Here is an 18,152-nt window from a genome sequence, read left to right as displayed (position 1 = left end):
GTTTATTATATAGATAGTAGTATTAGTGTATTAATATTGCTTGTTGTATATAATAAATGACCGTTGTTTTAATCCTTACGAAGCGGTGTGCTGTATTATTAATCATAACCTGAACTTGAACCACGTGGCGGTATCATAAAGATACCTGGCGACTCATGAGCAAAGGTGACGTAATCAGAGCAAATAGACTAAGGCTAAAAAGAGCAACATAATTGGCGACTCCGGTGGGACCCGACTTAGAAGTGGAAAACCACTCCGGGAGAACCCCAACATTTTGAATTAGTATCCAATCGGAAACAAAAAAAAAACCCACAAGTGTTCAAGCGGTTCTGGTTAATAATTCACAATTCGGAAGTGTGTATATGCATGCGTAACTAACAGGGTTATAAGGCAAAACTGATAAGATTTTTTGTTGCGTCAAAACTATCGGCAGTTGGTATTTCGGAAATTAGCGCAAGCCGTACCCGCATCTACCACACCACCTTAGCCCCCTGTTCCAAATTCGAACGTAACGAGCAGATAAGAGAGAGCCATGCAGGCAAAGCAAGCGATGCAGCGCCTCATGATCCCCAAAGATTTTGCTGTCGCACCAGTCAGCAGCGTAGGAGCGGGACAGTGTCCCGTTTGGGAAGTGGAAATCCGCAAAATTCTGCAGGGCAAAGGATGGCCCATGTGGAAGGATTTCTGCAATAACGACGACTCAGGTCCTGGAAGTATAGGGCATACTTGGTGGGAGAACCTGAGTGAGATCCACAAAAAGAGTTTAGCAAAAGAGCGCAAGCCGATGGCAATTGTGTCCTGTCTGGCACAATTGCGAGGCACAGAGGAGGTCGTCAGGACGCTCCGCAAGGAAATAGAAGGCATACATCGGATGAGTAAAATCGATGTATGCGAAATTGAGAAAGAGAACCTGGAGTTAAAAGGGAAATTAGCAGCAAAGGACGAAGAGGTGGCTGACGCCAAAATGGGGTCACCAATCTTGTCTGGCGCACTTGAGTAGTTTCCAGTCACAATATGAAAAGGCTTATCAGGACCTGCAGCGTGCAGTCCTGGTAAAGAAAGAAACAGAAAAGCAGTTAGAGACGCTCCAGAAACAACGCAGTGATCTCAAGGCAGCCTTGAGAGCGCTCCACGCCACAACCACGGAACAAAGGCAGAGTACTTTGGACCATGCAATGTGCCGAAAGCAGATTGCAGACTTGAAAGCACTGCTCTGTCCAAAAGGGATTTCAAGAAACCTTTGGGGAAAGTTTAGACCAGGAAGACGGCCCTGATTGGGAAGAATTGCAAGAGGCAGCGCAGAGATATGTTCAGGGAGCATGTGCGCAGGGAAAATCCCAAAGGAGGAAAGCACCCCCACCCCCCACACAACAGATAATACAGGCTCCCATGAACCCTGTAACAACCCACCGCACCGCCACAGCAGACGAGGCGGAGGTCTTATATTCCACCCCCCTCACAGTGACCCAATTACGGGACGCATGTGCCAAAATCACACCATTCCTCCCCGCTTCAGACCCACACCATTTCTTTGCCACCGTCAAACAACAGGCGACCATGTACGGCCTGGATGAGAAAGAGCAAGTAAAGCTCACGGTCCTCAGCTTAGACCCATCGGTCGCAGCAGCCCTTCCCGACCCACAGAATGTAGGAGGAGGCACCCTTGCAGAAATGCATACCGCGATCCTGGATGCGATCGGGTACAACCGGGGCGACCCCTTAGACGGTCTGAATAAATGCAGACAGAAAAAGTCTGAACACCCCACAGCGTTCGCAGGACGCTTGTGGATTCATTTTGAAGCCGTTTTCGGCAACGTAGATCATGCCCATTTGTTCCCAGACAATATGGCCAAGTGGACCCGCACCCTTATCTCTCATGCCACGGAAGCAGGACAGAATGCCTGTAGCAATTATGACCCCTCGGAGGAGGCTCATAATGAAAAGTGGGTGGTCAAAAGATTGTCCCGCGTTTGGGAACAAGTGGCTCACGGCAAATCAGCAACTAGAACCACCGAGGAAAACCAAGCCGCTGCAGACGTGCAGGCAGTAAGAACCACTCTCCACAACCCCGCCTGGGTAAACGAGGGAAAGAACAGCCCCCCAGCCAAACCGCAAGAGTGCTACAATTGCGGACAGTTGGGACATTTTGCTAAAGAATGCAATGGCCCTAAAAAACCACAGAGTGCCCAACCGACAGGCACTCTCAATAATAAAAAGGCAGAGCCCATAGCGACCAAGAACTGAGGTGTCCACATGATGATTTAAAGGAGACACTTGGTGAAAAGTGTTGTCCTTCCTGATGGAACCTGCAGAATGTTTTATGTTGTCTGTTTGTTAAATGTTGTTCGTCCTACAGGAGAATTTTCTCACCGCCCCACACTCATTCACCTGAACTTTGTAGCTCTTTTCCAAACGGACAAGCCAGACGCTTGTTCAGCGGTACCAACTTGTCCACAGATACCTGGTCACCAGACCAGACGCCCATTCAGAGGAACTAGCTTTTCAGCTGATACCTGGTCACCAGACCAGACGCCCGATAGTAGCTACTCTTCTGATTTGATGGTAGAATCTGAACAGTAACCCCACCATGAGGACTACATTTTTGTCCGTTCTTTGGTCGCTCAGGCAGTGGAGAAATGGCGTGAGACCCGCCCTGCCTGGGGACCCCCCCCGTTGGTCAAAAACGCTCGGGTAGGGAAGATACGGTATTGGTAGCCGTCCTACCCGGGGACTCCATCCAAATCTTACCCGTCGCGGCCCACATGCACCTCATTCGAACTTTTCTTTCAAAAACAGTTTTATTTTATTTAGGCAACCTATGGGTTGCTGCCACATGCTATTTACATCCTGGAACATTTGGATGATAAACTTAGCACTGGTCCACCATTGGGAAGTGTGCCGTGTCTAAACATTTGTTTTGAAAAAAAAAATTGGGGGAGAGTCACATACTGTGACCAATTATAAGGGTTTAATTGGCCCCAAGAAGGACAGACACACTAACACACCAGATATTAAACCGAAGTATTTACACACACTACGCTTGTCTTACAGAACTCCAGAAGCTCCAAGTCCGGAGAAAACCAGCGAACACAGGAAAAGGAAAGAAAGAAGACAGCCATGAGGACTCCTTTCATCGTGCTCAACATGTTCGTTCTGGACTTTTGGTTGCGCGGGAACATGGACCCCATCACTCCAAACCCCTTTACTGTTAACACTTCACGGCCCAGTAGTACCGAGGGCCCAGTCACCAACCACGCTGCATTATCCTGGTGTGCCACGTTCATAACTTGGTACTCCTTATCGTACATCATTGAGGCACTGTTGGCATTGGCTATACTCAGTTGTGCGGTACAGACCATGCGCCTCCGCAAGTGGAAAAGGAGAGTGTATCGCGCTCGAACCCCGGTCTATCGGATCCGATCCCCGATATTCGGCTATGACCAGACCCCAGACCCCCGCGACATATGAATAATAAAACATGCACTGGCGGTTTTTCCTGTAAATAAAAAGAAAATGTATGGAAATGTATGACCCTGAGCTTGACTGCCAAGCCAGGAAAGAGTATATTAAATGTTGTGATTGTTATTGTATGTTTAGAGAGATAAGATTGTATAATGCTTGAAGAATTGTTTAGGTAAAAATAGAGGTTCCCAGTTTATTTTTTTATAGATACATGCCCCTGCCTGACATAGCGCCCTCAAGAATTGTTTAGGTAAATTTTTGTGCATAGCTAGGGTCAGAGTAGTGGCCATGTAGGAGGTACCCCCCCCCCCCCCCCCCCCCCAGTCAGGGAACGAGGTGGGCAAAATTTATGTGATCCTTCACGCTTCATGTTAGGATCACAAGGCGGGTATGTAGCCACGTAAAATGGCTGCGTTCCGATTAATCTGGCCAAAACCCAGTTTGAAATGGCTAACCCGAAAGACTGCTGGGAAAAGCAGCTAACAAGACACAAGCAGGCAGCTGCAGACAGTATTGCATATTCGGCTCTGGGGAAGTTAGCCCAGATCGATACTCAGGGCTATCAACAGCCCATCAACCCAGGTATTTGCAGTTACATTCAGGACTGTTTGCAGCCCATCTATTCAGACATCTGCAGTTAAATCGGCTATCCCCGGGAACAATTGCAACATATTAGCAATTGAATACCGGGCCAGACCTGTCGGCGCCTGCAGTGGCCGAAACAAAGACAGGTGAACGACCACCCCCCGATCGAGGAATCGCCTCACCATTGGACACATCGACCCCAGGGATTGGGAACAAATCCAATCACTTGGGACTCAGGGTCAAGGGCCGCCCCGGGAGGCGGGAAGCCCCTGGGCCCTATAAAAGTGAGGGGCCAAGTTCAGATCTCTCTCTCTCCTCTTCGCCTGCTCGAGACCTTCTCAAGAACAGCAACCGGCAACTGAAAGTTTTAATCCAGCGATCGCTATCCGGTAGAGACACCTAGCCACCGACCTGTAGCAGCCTTTTGAATCCCGCGGGCCAGATCTGATTGGACAAGCCATTCGTTTCCCTGACCTGGTGGGCTCTTCCTAAGTTAAGTATTGGCCAGTAGTGATAGGTTTATTATATAGATAGTAGTATTAGTGTATTAATATTGCTTGTTGTATATAATAAATGACCGTTGTTTTAATCCTTACTAAGCGGTGTGCTGTATTATTAATCATAACCTGAACTTGAACCACGTGGCGGTATCGTAAAGACTCATGAGCAAAGGTGACGTAATCAGAGCAAATAGACTAAGGCTAAAAAGAGCAACAAATGTAATGGAACAAGGTAAAGTCCTCAAGGAAGCAGATCTGGATCAGTAGATCCAAACCAAAATCAACCCCCTCCACCACCATACTTCTGAACCCGCTTCATTTTTAATGTCAATAAGGCTGTGTCATTGCACCAACAACCATCTCCATGTTCCTCGCTACAATACTGCATCTCACCACCAGCAGATTATCCATGAGTGGAGATAATCTATAGAACAGACAGGAAACGGCCTTCAATCCAAAACCACTCCAAGCTCAATCTCGGAGCTTCGGTATGTAGATGACACTTGTGAAAGACTTTGTTGGGAACATGCAGAGGCGAAATCGAAGCCTCAAAGGGAGCGTACAAATCTCCATGCAACCCATCTACCCAACCCTTCAAACAGCAACTGCCCTGCATATGGCTGAGTCTGCAGATCATGCATTGGACTGATCAGTCATCACAGAACTCAGTGAAATGGAGTGGAAGCAAGTCATCCTCGATCTCGAGAGACCACCCAAGAAGAAGATGGACAGCTCGCAACTTACTGCAGTAGAAATTTAAGCTGAGAATACTACACACTCCTTTTTAGGAGTTAAAAACACGCTGCTCAATTTATTTATTTAACCACAATGGGCTGTTCCTTTCATCACTGCTTGAATGGCATCCTATATGCCAGCTGTGCAATGCTTGGATGCACTGACACCTTTATTTTAATTTATTAATGATTGTAACAAATCAGAACCCAAAAATTACTCACACAGTGCAAAAAAGTAAATATTTTCACCACCTCTAAAACAAATTGCATCCAATTCCAGTATGGCTTCTATAGCTGCAAGAAAATACACCTGACCTATGATATCAGACATTTTTTCAATAAATCTGCAATACGAGTGCACTTGAGAGATTCTACGTGACTTAAATGTGAAATGAGTAAACCAAATACGAAATACACCATCTCCCCAAACATACTTTAGTAAAGCCAAGGTGGTGTACGGATGAATGGTTAAGTTCGCGGCAGAAAGGCAAATTCTGTTTACCAAGTGTTAGTGTACACTCTGAGAAGTCTGAACTGTGAAGGACTGCCGTAATGCAATTCCCCAAAGTCTGCCTCCTGGCCATTTTTATGTATTGATCAGTGCAATCCACATTCTATGACATGAGTTAAATGGATGCTCAGCCTCTGACACTGATACAATGCTACACATGTATTTAGATAAAAATTAATCCCCAGAAAACATCACTGTGAAGTCAATATGCTGTATTTAATTCAAATTAAGCAATGCACACTGATGTTATAATTGTATAAATTTGGATATCTATTACTTTTTGATTTTCATGCATATGAGCGAGTGCGTGATGGGTTTAAATCTATGCTTTCCATTTGTTTATTTATAAATAACCACTTACCCTCAGTGATGAGGAGAGACTGCTGTCATCACTGATCTAACAACTGGACTGTTGCCACCTTATTGTTCTAACAACTGGACCGTTACAGTATACCTTATACACGCTTTCTTTTAGGTCAAGGTTATACTTCATTTGCTGTGAGCTGAAAATTGTTGCAAACTTCCAGGCTTTAACACGTTTAGTCGTCTACCCAGAAAGTTTGAACATTTACAAATCTGTGCCAGGATTCAGCAAGGCTGGAACAACATTCAGGCTTAGGCTGATAAGTGACAACTGACAATTGTGTCACACAAGTGCGAAGTAATGACCAGCTCCAACAAGAGAGAATCTAATCAGCTCCCCCTGACTTTTAACAGAATTACTATCGCTGCATCATCCGCCAATAAAGTCCTAAATTTTAATTACCGTTAAAATACCGAGAATTACAATTGGCCAGAAACGTAACGTGATCATCTATATTAATGCTGCAGATTAAGAGAGCAGGTCAAAGGCTGGTAATTCTGCAGCGAGAAACGCATCTGCTGACTCTTCAAAGCCCATTTACTATCTACAAGGTAAAAGTCAAGAATGTGATGGAATACTTTCCACTTAACTGGATGAGTGCAGTTTCAGCAACTCAGAATCACAAGACATGCTTGAATGGCATCCCATCCAGAACTTAAAACATTCACTCCCTCCACCACTGGTGCACAATGGCAGCCTTGTGTACCATTCACAGATCCATTGATGCACTGCAGCAACTCACCACTCACCAACACACCTGACAGTAGCTTAAGCCCACAACATCTCCTACCTATTTTGCGTTTTATAAAATGAAAACTTTTAATGAACATATATTTTTTTAAATTACCAAAAGGGAGTGACACTGATTTTATATATATATATATATATTTTGTGTGTGTGTGTATATATATATATACACACACACACAAAATATATATATATATATATATAAAATCAGTGTCACTCCCTTTTGGTAATTTAAAAAAATGTTCATTAAAAGTTTTCATTTTATAAAACGCAAAATAAACAAATCCATACAACAAAACATCATTTACAAACCCTCCCCCCCCCCCAAAGACCCATTGACTGTGAGAAATTCCTGAAGAAAGAAGACAAAGGTCACCACGGACCCACCCAAGACAGCCACCAAACCCACCCTTAAGGCGAGACAAAGAAAAGCCCTTAGTCCCAGTCAGATCCCCCTCCCCCCCAAACCTGAAAAAAGCTTTCCAGAGAAACGACCCCCTCCCCACTGCCGCTCCCACTCCACCAAACAAAGAAGCTAGGCCGACTTGAACCTTGTCCAAGCATGCCCAACAAGCCGCAGCCCCTCCCCCCACCTCACTACCATTCATTAGCTGAAACTTTACAGCTAGCAAAGGTAACCACACTCCCCCTCCCCCAAGTCATCCACCTTTGCCCTCAAGAGTCTTGTCCTCTCCTGCACCAGCAACATCTCAGCTTCAAACGAGGTGACTCGATCACCATGCCGTGACAAGGTTGCCTCCACACCCTTCAGCACCTAGCCATGCTCCTTTACCGCCTCAAGATGTTTTTTCCAGTTTCTCCTGAATCAGGCCAAGTGCCTCCTCAATCGCCCATTTAAAGGGTTTCCATCATCACTCTGCCATGTTCCTCAAAATGCTTTGCAAACTGTGTTTCAAACTCCTGCGCCATCACTCCAGCCAACGTTTCCACCGTGATAAGAGTAGCCTTCCCTCCTGCTGAGCTTTCTTGCTCTGTCAAAGAATTACCCCTTGTAATCCTCTTGCCACCAACCTTCTTCATAGATTACAACATATTTCCGCCGACAAGGGGCAGCACGGTGGCGCAGTGGTTAGCACTGCTGCCTCACGGCACTGAGGACCTGGGTTTGATCCCGGCCCCGGGTCACTGTCCATGTGGAGTTTGCACATTCTCCCCGTGTACCCCACAACCCAAAGGTGTGCAGGGTAAGTAGATTGGCCATGCTAAATTTCCCCTTAATTAGAGAAAATAAACATTTCCGCCGACAAATTCCTTATCCCATATGATGGGCCAGTTTTGATAAATAAAATCCCCGGGAATCGGGTTTAAAAAGTTCAAAAAACAAAGACCATGGCAGGAGCTATCTTATGTGCGACCTTCTCCTAACTGTCGCCAATAGAAGTCCACCGTTTGGCAATTGAATAAGTGATATTCTATTTTTATTACAAAGTAATAAAGGAATGCTGGCAGTATTTTCAGGTTTAAGTGAAGTGGTTTTCACAGAAATTGTCAAGAATAATTATTCTTTGTTTGATTCTGATCTTAACGTTTTAAAGCCAAGCATAGGGCACAACAAAGTGGGAAGATGCCAACAGTTCTAGGAAGGCAGCAGGTGTGGAGCAGATATAGAAGTGGGGAAGCAAGCTATCATTGACCCATGGTTCTGGGCTTGGTACTCTTGAAGTTTGTGTTGGTTTGGTAGAACCTGGCTGGAGTCTGGGTGCTGCAACCTGTGGAATTTTGAGGCTTATTAAAGAGAGGTTGCGGTGGGGCTGGGGATTAGAGGTCTGGCATGGGTGGATTGTGGAGGTCCAGATCCTGCTCCCTAATTGCCATTCTTCCTAACACTTGACCAACTACCTTTTCTCGTCACAATGCTAGATGATATTACAAATTGTTTTTACAGCTTACCATCTGTCCCAGTCAAAACTGCCATCATCATCTGCAACATTAAACAACCCATTCTAGACTACAACCCCACCTCCAAACTTCCTTTCCTTTCAAAGGTTCTTGAATACATCTTTGCATTCTGGTTCCATAAGCTTATTTCATCTATAACTTTCTGTTTGATTCTCTTCTGTCTGCAAGAAAAGCAAAATAGGCATGTATTCATAGAGCACCCAAAGTGCATTACTGTCGATTAAGTAATTTTGGTGTGGTCATCATTGGAATGTAAGGAAACACATTAGCCAATTTGCATGTAAATCCCACAAACAGAAATCAGAAAAAGAACCAGAATGTTTTCAGGAGGTTGTTTGTCAAGTGTTAGGAAGAATGGCAATTAGGGAGCAGGATCTGGACCTCCTCAATCCACCCATGCCAGACCTCTAGTCCCCAGCCCCACCGCAACCTCTCTTTAATAAGCCTCAAAAATCCACAGGTTGCAGCACCCAGACTCCAGCCAGGTTCTACCAAACCAACACAAACTTTAAGAGTACCAAGCCCAGAACCATGGGTCAATGATAGCTTGCTTCCCCACTTCTATATCTGCTCCACACCTGCTGCCTTCCTAGAACTGCTCTTTTTCAATTGGATCTTTTGTGTCCACCTAATCAGGCTGAACTTTGTGTAAACATTTTATCCAAAAGACAGCAGGTAGAATTTTGTAGAAGTGATAGGGGTCTCAGCCACCGCTGGAGAGTTGCAAGATTTCAATGTTGCCTCTTTCTGAGAAGCACCGCTGCATCTTGTGCCATTCAGGCACCTAAAAGGCCAGGGGTGGTGCTTTCTCCCAGGAACAAAGACCCTGGGGTGGAAGTCACGCCTGCTAAGAGCTGCTGGACAATCAGCTGCTGGCAACTCTTCTAGACTCAACAGCGCCACTGGGAAGGTGGTTGCTGCATCAAGGAGAAATCCTGGCACAAGTGAGTGATGGCACCGGATGGGGACATGGGGTGGGTGGTTGCAGTGGAGAAGGGTTGGCAGCAAGGGCGTGGGTGGTTTTCGGCGGCAGCCCTCACCCTCCCGTCTCCCGAAGCTGGGTCCCTCGATCAGTCACTGAGAGCCTTTGAAAGTCCGAAAACAAACGCACCAGGGTTTACTGGTGATTAAACCTACAATTTTCTGACTCAATGGATTACTGTTCAGCCGAACTGACTCTGCTGTGTTGTGAGTTATTGTTTAGAAAATAAACAATAAAAATCTTAAGGGATAAAACCTGTTCATTACCTTTTATTTGTGTGAACCACAACCTAGTGAGCACCAAAGCACCAATCATTTTTAAAAAATAAAAGGTTGCTCAATTAAGGCAGAGATGAGGAGAATTTTATTCTCTCAGAGGATCGTGAGGTCTCTGGAACACTTCCTGAAAAGGCAGTGGAAGTAGAGTGTTTGAATATACTTAAAAGCACAGCTAGATAGATTATTGATTGACAGTGAGGTGCAGGATTATCGGGGGTAGGAAGGAATGTGAGTTTGAGGTTACAATCAGATCAGCCATGATCTTATTGAATGGTAGAACTGGCTCAATGGGCCGAGTGGCCTACTCCCATTCCTAATTTGTATGTTTATACTGTCAGAGATAATTCAATGGTCACTGGACAAATTCATAACTACTTTAACTGTTCACTTTAACAGCTTTCTTTGCAATTGTTTTGCTTTTAATCATCCTTCTATACTCACGCTTGCTTGGGAGGTCAGGCAGTTGGAACCTTCGACTAGCCCTATTGATCATGAGTTATAGAAAAGGAATGGGAGGCTCGGTAACACAGTGGTGAGCACTGTTGCTTCACAGCTCCAGGGTCGATTCCCAGCTTGGATCACTGTCTGTGCGGAGTCTAGTCTGCACGTTTTCCTCGATTCTGCATGGGTTTCCTCCAGGTGCTCTGGTTTCCTCCCACAGTCCAAAGATGTGCAGGTTAGGTGGATTGGCCATGCCAAATTGCCGTTTGTGTCCAAAACTGTTAGGTGCGGCTATGGGGATACTGAGGAGGTGTGGGCTTAAGTATGGTACTCTTTCCAAGGGCCGGTGCTGACTCGATGGGCCGAATGGCCTCCTTCTGCACTGTAAATTCGATGATTCTAATTCTATGAACGCTTAGCTCAGTTATCCACAATGATTGTGTACTCTCAGCATAACATTCAAATGTGTCTTGATTTCCAGCTATTTGCCTGGAAATTTTATTTGGCAATCTATTTCATGTCTAATAAAGACATTCCTTACATCATTTGTTGTTAAATTGTATCACCAGGAGCCAGACTCTGATAATTTCAAAGTGAAGTTCCTCCTTTCCTATGCCCCCACCCAAAGATCCTGGTGACCTCAGTGAAACATTCCCCAGGGATAACAGAAAACAAATGAGTAGACCAATTAACATAGTTGCTATCAGGTCACCCTTTAATTACAAGTCATAAGCTGACTGGTAATGATATATGGTGCTCAACCTTTTTTTAGGACTTACTCTGTATTCTTTTGTTGAACCAAAATTGGTCAGAATATACAGCTCATTTCTCCAATGTTCCACATGGTAAATTATCCCAGGGACTCGTTTTTGCACATTCTTGGGGCTATCCATCACATACAAACGATCAAATAACCAGACCTCCGAGCTATTCTTACTGTTGCAGTTGATAGCGACAAATCTCCCATCCTTGGTGCAGGTCAGTTCCACAAAAAACCTTGAAATATCGACGGAAAGAACAGAAGGAACTCTGTAAACAATATGCCGGTGATTCAGATTACATCAGATTAGTATACAAGTTATTTTCGGAATCATGGAACAGAATTCCACTTTATAATAGTTACTAGCTTGTCCAAATGTGCAAATACTGAAAGCCTGGAATAGATAGAAAATGCACTATAGACTGAGTAACATCTGATGAAGAGTCATGTCCAGAACGGTATCTAACTGGCACTTTTTGTTCCACTCTAACATTACCTTGGGTCATTTTCTTTGTAAACCAATTCAGATATCGTTCTTGTGTCTTCCAGTAGAAGCCTGTAAACTTGATGGGACTGAAGATTCTCCAAACAGGCGTAAAACAGACTATCGTCTGTGCCCCATTCTGTAACGAATAACATGTTGCTGACTGGCTTTAAAGCCAAGAACGTACATTTGCAAAGTCAGTACATATTAAAGGTATGAATAAAACAAAGTCTTTTAACTGTATGGTACAGAGTGTATTATTAAAACCATAGCAGCTCAAAATGAAGTGCTAGTGGGTAGGATTTAGATGCAGGTCTGCACCCTGGTATAACTGGTTAGACAGAACCATTAACACAGCAAACTGTACAAATGCTGTCATTTCTTGCATTCTGTTTCAGTCAAATATCAACTCCAACATTTCTGCAAGTCATGCGATAATGGATTGCTTCTCCATTCGTGCCCTCATTCTGAATGTGAGCATTAACATGTTGGGTCTAATCGATTGGTTTCCTGATATGATTCCTTCCTTGTTGTAAAGAGTACAATGTCAGCTGCTTTTTGCTTCATATCCCTTGCCAAATTGCCATGGTGTACTATGGCAACTTAGTCCAAGTTGCATCTAATCCCCCCTCCCTTAAACAGCTCCTACTCCCGAAGCACCTTATTCTTTACGATCAGTTTCACCTCTTTAAGATCCTCATTATCTACCACACTTTCAACTTGCAGCTGCCATCTTCACTAAAATATCCTCTCCTTTAGCCTCATTTAGACTCAGCAATGTGCGATGTTATTCTTGGAGGTTTGAACTTCCACTTTTTATTCTCGGCTCTGCTCTTACAATCTCACTCTCCACAAAACACCCCCACACCTCAACCTCCCCACAATACATGGCCTCTCTACCTAATAAATCTAATTCACAGGCACATTTGTCTCTATCCACATTTAATCCTGGTTTACACTCTCTTACTGGCTCCAACACCCATCACTTCCCTCAGTCTGTCACTGAACTAAAACTATCACTCCACGTCAAATGCCTTTTCTGGCATTAGCTGCTTTGAGATTGATGCTTTTCCTGGCCTGCTCCACGATTACTTACCTCCTCCTTCAATGCCCATTCCTCAATAGACTAGACACCTCTACATACTAAATTTGTTTTAATAATTTAATTGCAATGCCTGTGGCTCGGTCAACTGTCCTCTAATGCAGCACAGTAAACCATTCAGTTAAGGACAACTAGGCGGCAATACACGCTGGCCCTGAAAGTGATGCCCACATTCCAAAACTGTATTGCAAAAAACCTTTTCTTCCTCTCCTCAGCAAAATCACAGTCTCCCCATCAACGGCCCCTCATATTTTTTGCTTTATGCAGTCAATTCATTTAAGTACATAAATTATTTGGCATGGTGCTATCTTAAAGGGGGCAACTATGTGGCAAGCACTGGGTTGCTGTACGACTGTTGCCTAGGAGGAATCCCAAATAGAATGATTTAAATAGAATCATAATTTTCAACTAGTAATAAGCACTCAGTGAAATAGTCCTGAATTATTATATATTTTTAAAATAAATTTAAGAGTATCCAGTTCTTTTTTTTCCCAATTAAGGGGCAAATTAGCGTGGCCAATTCACCTACCCTGCATATGGGTTGTGGGGGGTGAGACCCACACAGACACAGGGAGTATGTGCAAACTCCACATGGACAGTGATCCAGGCCGGGATTGAACCTGGATCCTCAGCGTCGTGTGGCAGCAGTGCTGACCACTGCGCCACCGTGCCGCCCTAGTCCTGAATTATACCTATTATACCAGACTTCTATTATTGTTCAGACTATCAATTAAATATTTGAAGGATCAATAATTGCAGATACACGGAGAAAAGAATGTGGGAATGAGATTATTTGGTTTGATTTTCTACAGAGCTGGCGTAAACTTGATGGGTCGGATGGTCTCCTTCAGTGCTGTATTAATCAATTAAAATCAGAACTGTCAACATTTTGGAAATGTTTGCAGCAAAATATGACCTTCAGTTAACTACATATGTGCAAGCTTGCACAGTATATTGTTGTTCCAGTGCTGTAGAATCAACCTTGCAAAATAAATGGATGGGTTACACACCATGAGAAAGAAAGGACATTAAGGAAAAAGATCTGCATTTATTTAAGGTTCAGTCAGCAGTTAGGAAGGCAAATAGAATGTTAGCATTCAGGTCGCGAGAGCTAGAATACAAGAGCAGAGATGTACTTCAGAGGCTGTATAAGGCTCTGGTCAGATCCCTGTTGGAATATTGTGAGCAGTTTTGAGCCTCATATCGAAGGAGGGATGTGCTGGCCTTGGAAAGGGTCCAGAGGAGGTTCACAAGAATGATCCCTGGAATGAAGAGCTTGTCAGATGAGTAGTGGAGGACGCTGGGTCTGTACTCGTTTGAGTTTAGAAGGATGAGGGGGGGGTGATCTTATTTAAACATACAGGATACTGAGAGGCCGAGATAGAGTGGACGTGGAGAGGATGTTTCCACTTGTAGGAAAAACTGGAACTCGAGGGCACAGCCTCAGACTGAAGGGACGATCTTTTAAAACTGAGATGAGGAAGAATTTTTTCAGCCAGTGGGTGGTGAATCTGTGGAACTCTTTGCCGCAGAAGGCTGTGGAGGCCAAATCACTGAGTGTCTTTAAAACAGAGATAGATAGATTCTTGATTAATAAGGGGTCTAGGAAATATGGGGAGAAGGCAGGAGATTGGGAATGAGAAACATATCAGCCATGATTGAATGGCTGAGTAGACACGAGGGGCTGAATGGCCTAATTCTGTTCCTATTTCATATGTTCTTAAAGCTATCCCAAACTACTTTACAACCAATTAAATATTTTTACGATCATTTTTAAATGTACGAAACACAACTGGCAATTTGTGCACAAGTCCCACAAACAGCAATGTGAGAATGACCAATCAATTAGCGATGTTGGTGAAGGGATAAATATTGGACAGGATACCAGGGAGAACTTCCCAGCTTTTTGTTGAAATAGTGCAATGGGATCATTTATGCCCACTTGAGAGAGCAGGTTAAAGTCTCATCTGAAATACTTTCTTGGAAAGAAGTTTATAAATTAGAATAACACCTGCATCCATACAACAACATATCATGTCAGAATGAGATTTGGTGACCGTTGTGGAGAGGTGCCAGCAAAGGAATGAATGACCAGCTAATATGATTTCACTGGAGCTGGGCGAGAGATGAACATTGCAATGACACCATGAGACCTTCTTGTATGTCTTTGTATAGTGCCATAGGATCTGCAAACTTCAGTTGGCCTATTGCAAACATAGAGACAGGACCCCAGTTTAATATCACATTCACACAAAACAAAAAACGTAAGAAAGATCTTATAAGTGTGAAATTATGAAACATTGTCCCAGACTCACCAAAGCTAAATGCTCTTGGCAAAACATGCATCACCTCTGGTTTAGGACCAAGCTTGACCACAACACAAGTGGATTCATCCGATAAAATACGTACGCTTGACGCCAAATACTTCTGATTTGGTGAGACCCTAATTTGTTGAAATTGAGCATCCTTTGTTTGAAGAAACTGCAGCTGGTCCAAGCACAACACAACTTCAGGAACTTGATCACCTTTGGGACATAATAATGTTTCACACTGTAAAGCACAAAGTAGGGCCACTGAAATGTTCAGTTATGAATTCTGCTCCATACATGCAACTGGATGTCTTTTTATCATGGGAGTAAATTCCTATGATATTGTGCATAAGTGTTATTATGGCAATTTCCTTTTTTATACAAATTTCCTTAAATAAAAAAATCAATAAACAATAATAGTTGAATTTTAACTCACATGCACATATTGGGAAGGTGGAAAGAACCGATGACATCCTGAGGGTGAGCCACAGGAAATTTTAACTTCTGGGCCTCAAATCCATTTAACTTAAGGGCTGCTTTCCAGATTGTGACAGGAATTTGACAACCTGCCCGCATGGTGCATGCCATTTGCACTGCACCTGGCCCCTATTAAAAGTGATCAGTAGCGAGAACGCAGACTGATTTTTTCTCTCATAAGTCAGGACAGAAAACCTCTGACTCGAAGGAGAGTGTAGTCCACTTAGCCAAACTGACAGTAATGGTGGATGCTGGACAATAACACAATGGAGCTTGATTGAAATGCTCTGAATGGTGACCAGTCTGTTTGGAATCAGACGTTATGAATGATCACTTGCACGAGATATTGCAACAACGTCATATCCGACTTCCGGTTGTGGCTATGCGGAGCTAAGCCGCACGATTCGGCAGCTCCCGCTACCACGGACTTTCGGGCTCGCTAGAGGAGCCCCAACGGAACTTTTTTTGACGTCAACCCGTGGGGAAGAGAAAAGAGAGGTCCCCCTCCAACTTCTATGAATGGGACCAGAAGTGTAACGGCCAAAAAATCGGCACTGGAGCAGCGGGAGAAGCGAGGGAAAGAAAACAAAATGGCGGCGGCCAGAGACAAAGGGGAGCTGCAGGAGATCATCAAGCGCTGCTTCGAGGAGCAGCGCGAGGAGATGCGCAAGGAGATGCTGGCACCTATGCTTTTGGCAATTGAAGGACTCGGGATCACCCAGAAGGCCCACGAGGTTGAGATCCAGGAGGTAGAGAAAAGAGTCAGTCCGAACGAGGACGAGCTCTTGGGCCTGGCGGTGAGAGTGGAGCAGCACGAGGCGCTACACAAGAGGTGGGTGGGAAGACTCGAAGACCTGGAGAACAGGTCGAGGAGAAAGAATCTGCGGATCCTGGGTCTCCCTGAAGGATTGGAGGGGGCCGATGCCGGGGCATACGCGAGCACGATGCTCAGGGCGATGATGGGCAAGGAGGCCCCTTCGAGGCCGCTGGAGTTGGATGGGGCACACCGGGTGCTGGCGAGGAAGCCCCAGGCAAATGAGCCGCCAAGGGCGATGGTGGTGAGGTTTCACCGGTTCACGGACAGAGAGTGGGTCCTGAAATGGGCCAAGAAGGAGCGAAGCAGTAAGTGGGACAATGCAGAGATCCGAATATACCCGGACTGGAGCACGGAGGTTGCAAAGCGGAGAGCGGGTTTCAACCGGGCCAAAGCGGTGTAACCGAAAAGGAGTGAAATTCGGAATGCTGCAGCCAGCGCGACTGTGGGTCACATACAAGGGCCAACACTATTACTTCGAAACGCCTGAAGAGGCGTGGACCTTTATTCAAACCGAAAAGTTGGACTCTAACTGAGGGTTTGTGAGGGTGGGGGGGGGGGATGTTTGAGGTTTGATGTGTGATGGTTGGTGTATATAGGGGGTCAACCACGCGCAGGAAATGTTACATGGTCTGGGGGAGAGAGACAAGGCCGCGACAGAGGAAGCGGAGTGGGCTGTGGAAAGCGCGGGGTTTTTCCCGCGCACGGGAAGAAAGGCGGGAAGGGGAACGAAGGAACGCAGATGGATTGGGGGACTCCCACATGGTGAGGTCAATGGGACAGCGGGGGAAGCCGGGTCATTTGAGGCCAAGACTATTGTAGTGGACAATGGAGGGCGATATGTAGTGGTGAGCGGTAGGCTGCAAGGGACGTGGGTGGTGTTGGTAAACGTACACGCCCCGAACTGGGATGATGCAGGATTCATGAAGCGCATGTTGGGGCGCATTCCAGACCTGGAGATAGGAGGCCTGATAATCGGAGGGGACTTCAATACAGTGTTGGATCCAGCACTGGACCGCTCCAAATCAAGGACTGGAAAGAGGCTGGCGGCGGCCAAGGTACTTAGGGGGTTTATGGATCAGGTGGGGGAAGTGGACCCATGGCAGTTTGCAAGGCCGCAGGCCAGGAAATTTTCTTTCTTCTCCCATGTACACAAAGCCTACTCCCGGATAGATTTTTTTGTTCTGGACAGGGCGCTCATCCCGAGGGTGGAGGGGACGGAGTATTCCACCATAGCCGTTTCGGACCATGCCCCGCACTGGGTGGAACTGGAGCTGGGAGAGGAGAGGGACCAACGTCCGCTGTGGCGGCTGGATGTGGGACTACTGGCGGATGAGGTGGTGTGTGGGAAGGTGAGGGGGTGTATCGAAAGGTACTTGGAGGCCAACGTCAACGGGGAGGTGCGGGTGGGGGTGGTATGGGAGGCGCTGAAGGCGGTGATCAGGGGAGAGCTAATCTCCATTAGGGCCCATAGGGAGAAGACAGATTTTGAGAGTGGACAGGAGATACGCAGAGGCCCCGGAGGAAAGATTACTTGGGGAAAGACGACGGCTCCAGACGGAGTTTGACCTGTTGACTACAGGGAAGGCAGAGGCACAGTGGAGGAAAGTGCAGGGGGCGACCTACAAGTATGGGGAAAAGGCTAGTCGGATGCTGGCACACCAGTTCCGTAAGAGGATGGC

General features: G+C 45.5%; 1 protein-coding gene across 1 annotated transcript in view; it reads right to left on the bottom strand.

The window, feature by feature from the left end:
• Positions 1–18,152, bottom strand: part of prepl (prolyl endopeptidase like) — an 82,086-nt gene that overhangs the window by 51,081 nt on the left and 12,853 nt on the right. Inside the window, exons 4-6 of the mRNA XM_072510875.1 lie at positions 15,186–15,395; positions 11,781–11,907; positions 11,304–11,520 (exon numbers count right to left, since the gene is read on the bottom strand). Of these exons, the coding sequence (XP_072366976.1) occupies positions 11,304–11,520; positions 11,781–11,907; positions 15,186–15,395 (554 nt within the window). The remainder of the gene's footprint in view (positions 1–11,303; positions 11,521–11,780; positions 11,908–15,185; positions 15,396–18,152) is intronic.

This window comes from Scyliorhinus torazame, chromosome 1 (genome assembly GCF_047496885.1).
Source record: "Scyliorhinus torazame isolate Kashiwa2021f chromosome 1, sScyTor2.1, whole genome shotgun sequence".
Taxonomy (NCBI): domain Eukaryota; kingdom Metazoa; phylum Chordata; class Chondrichthyes; order Carcharhiniformes; family Scyliorhinidae; genus Scyliorhinus; species Scyliorhinus torazame.
This window is presented reverse-complemented; position numbering and strand designations above follow the sequence as displayed.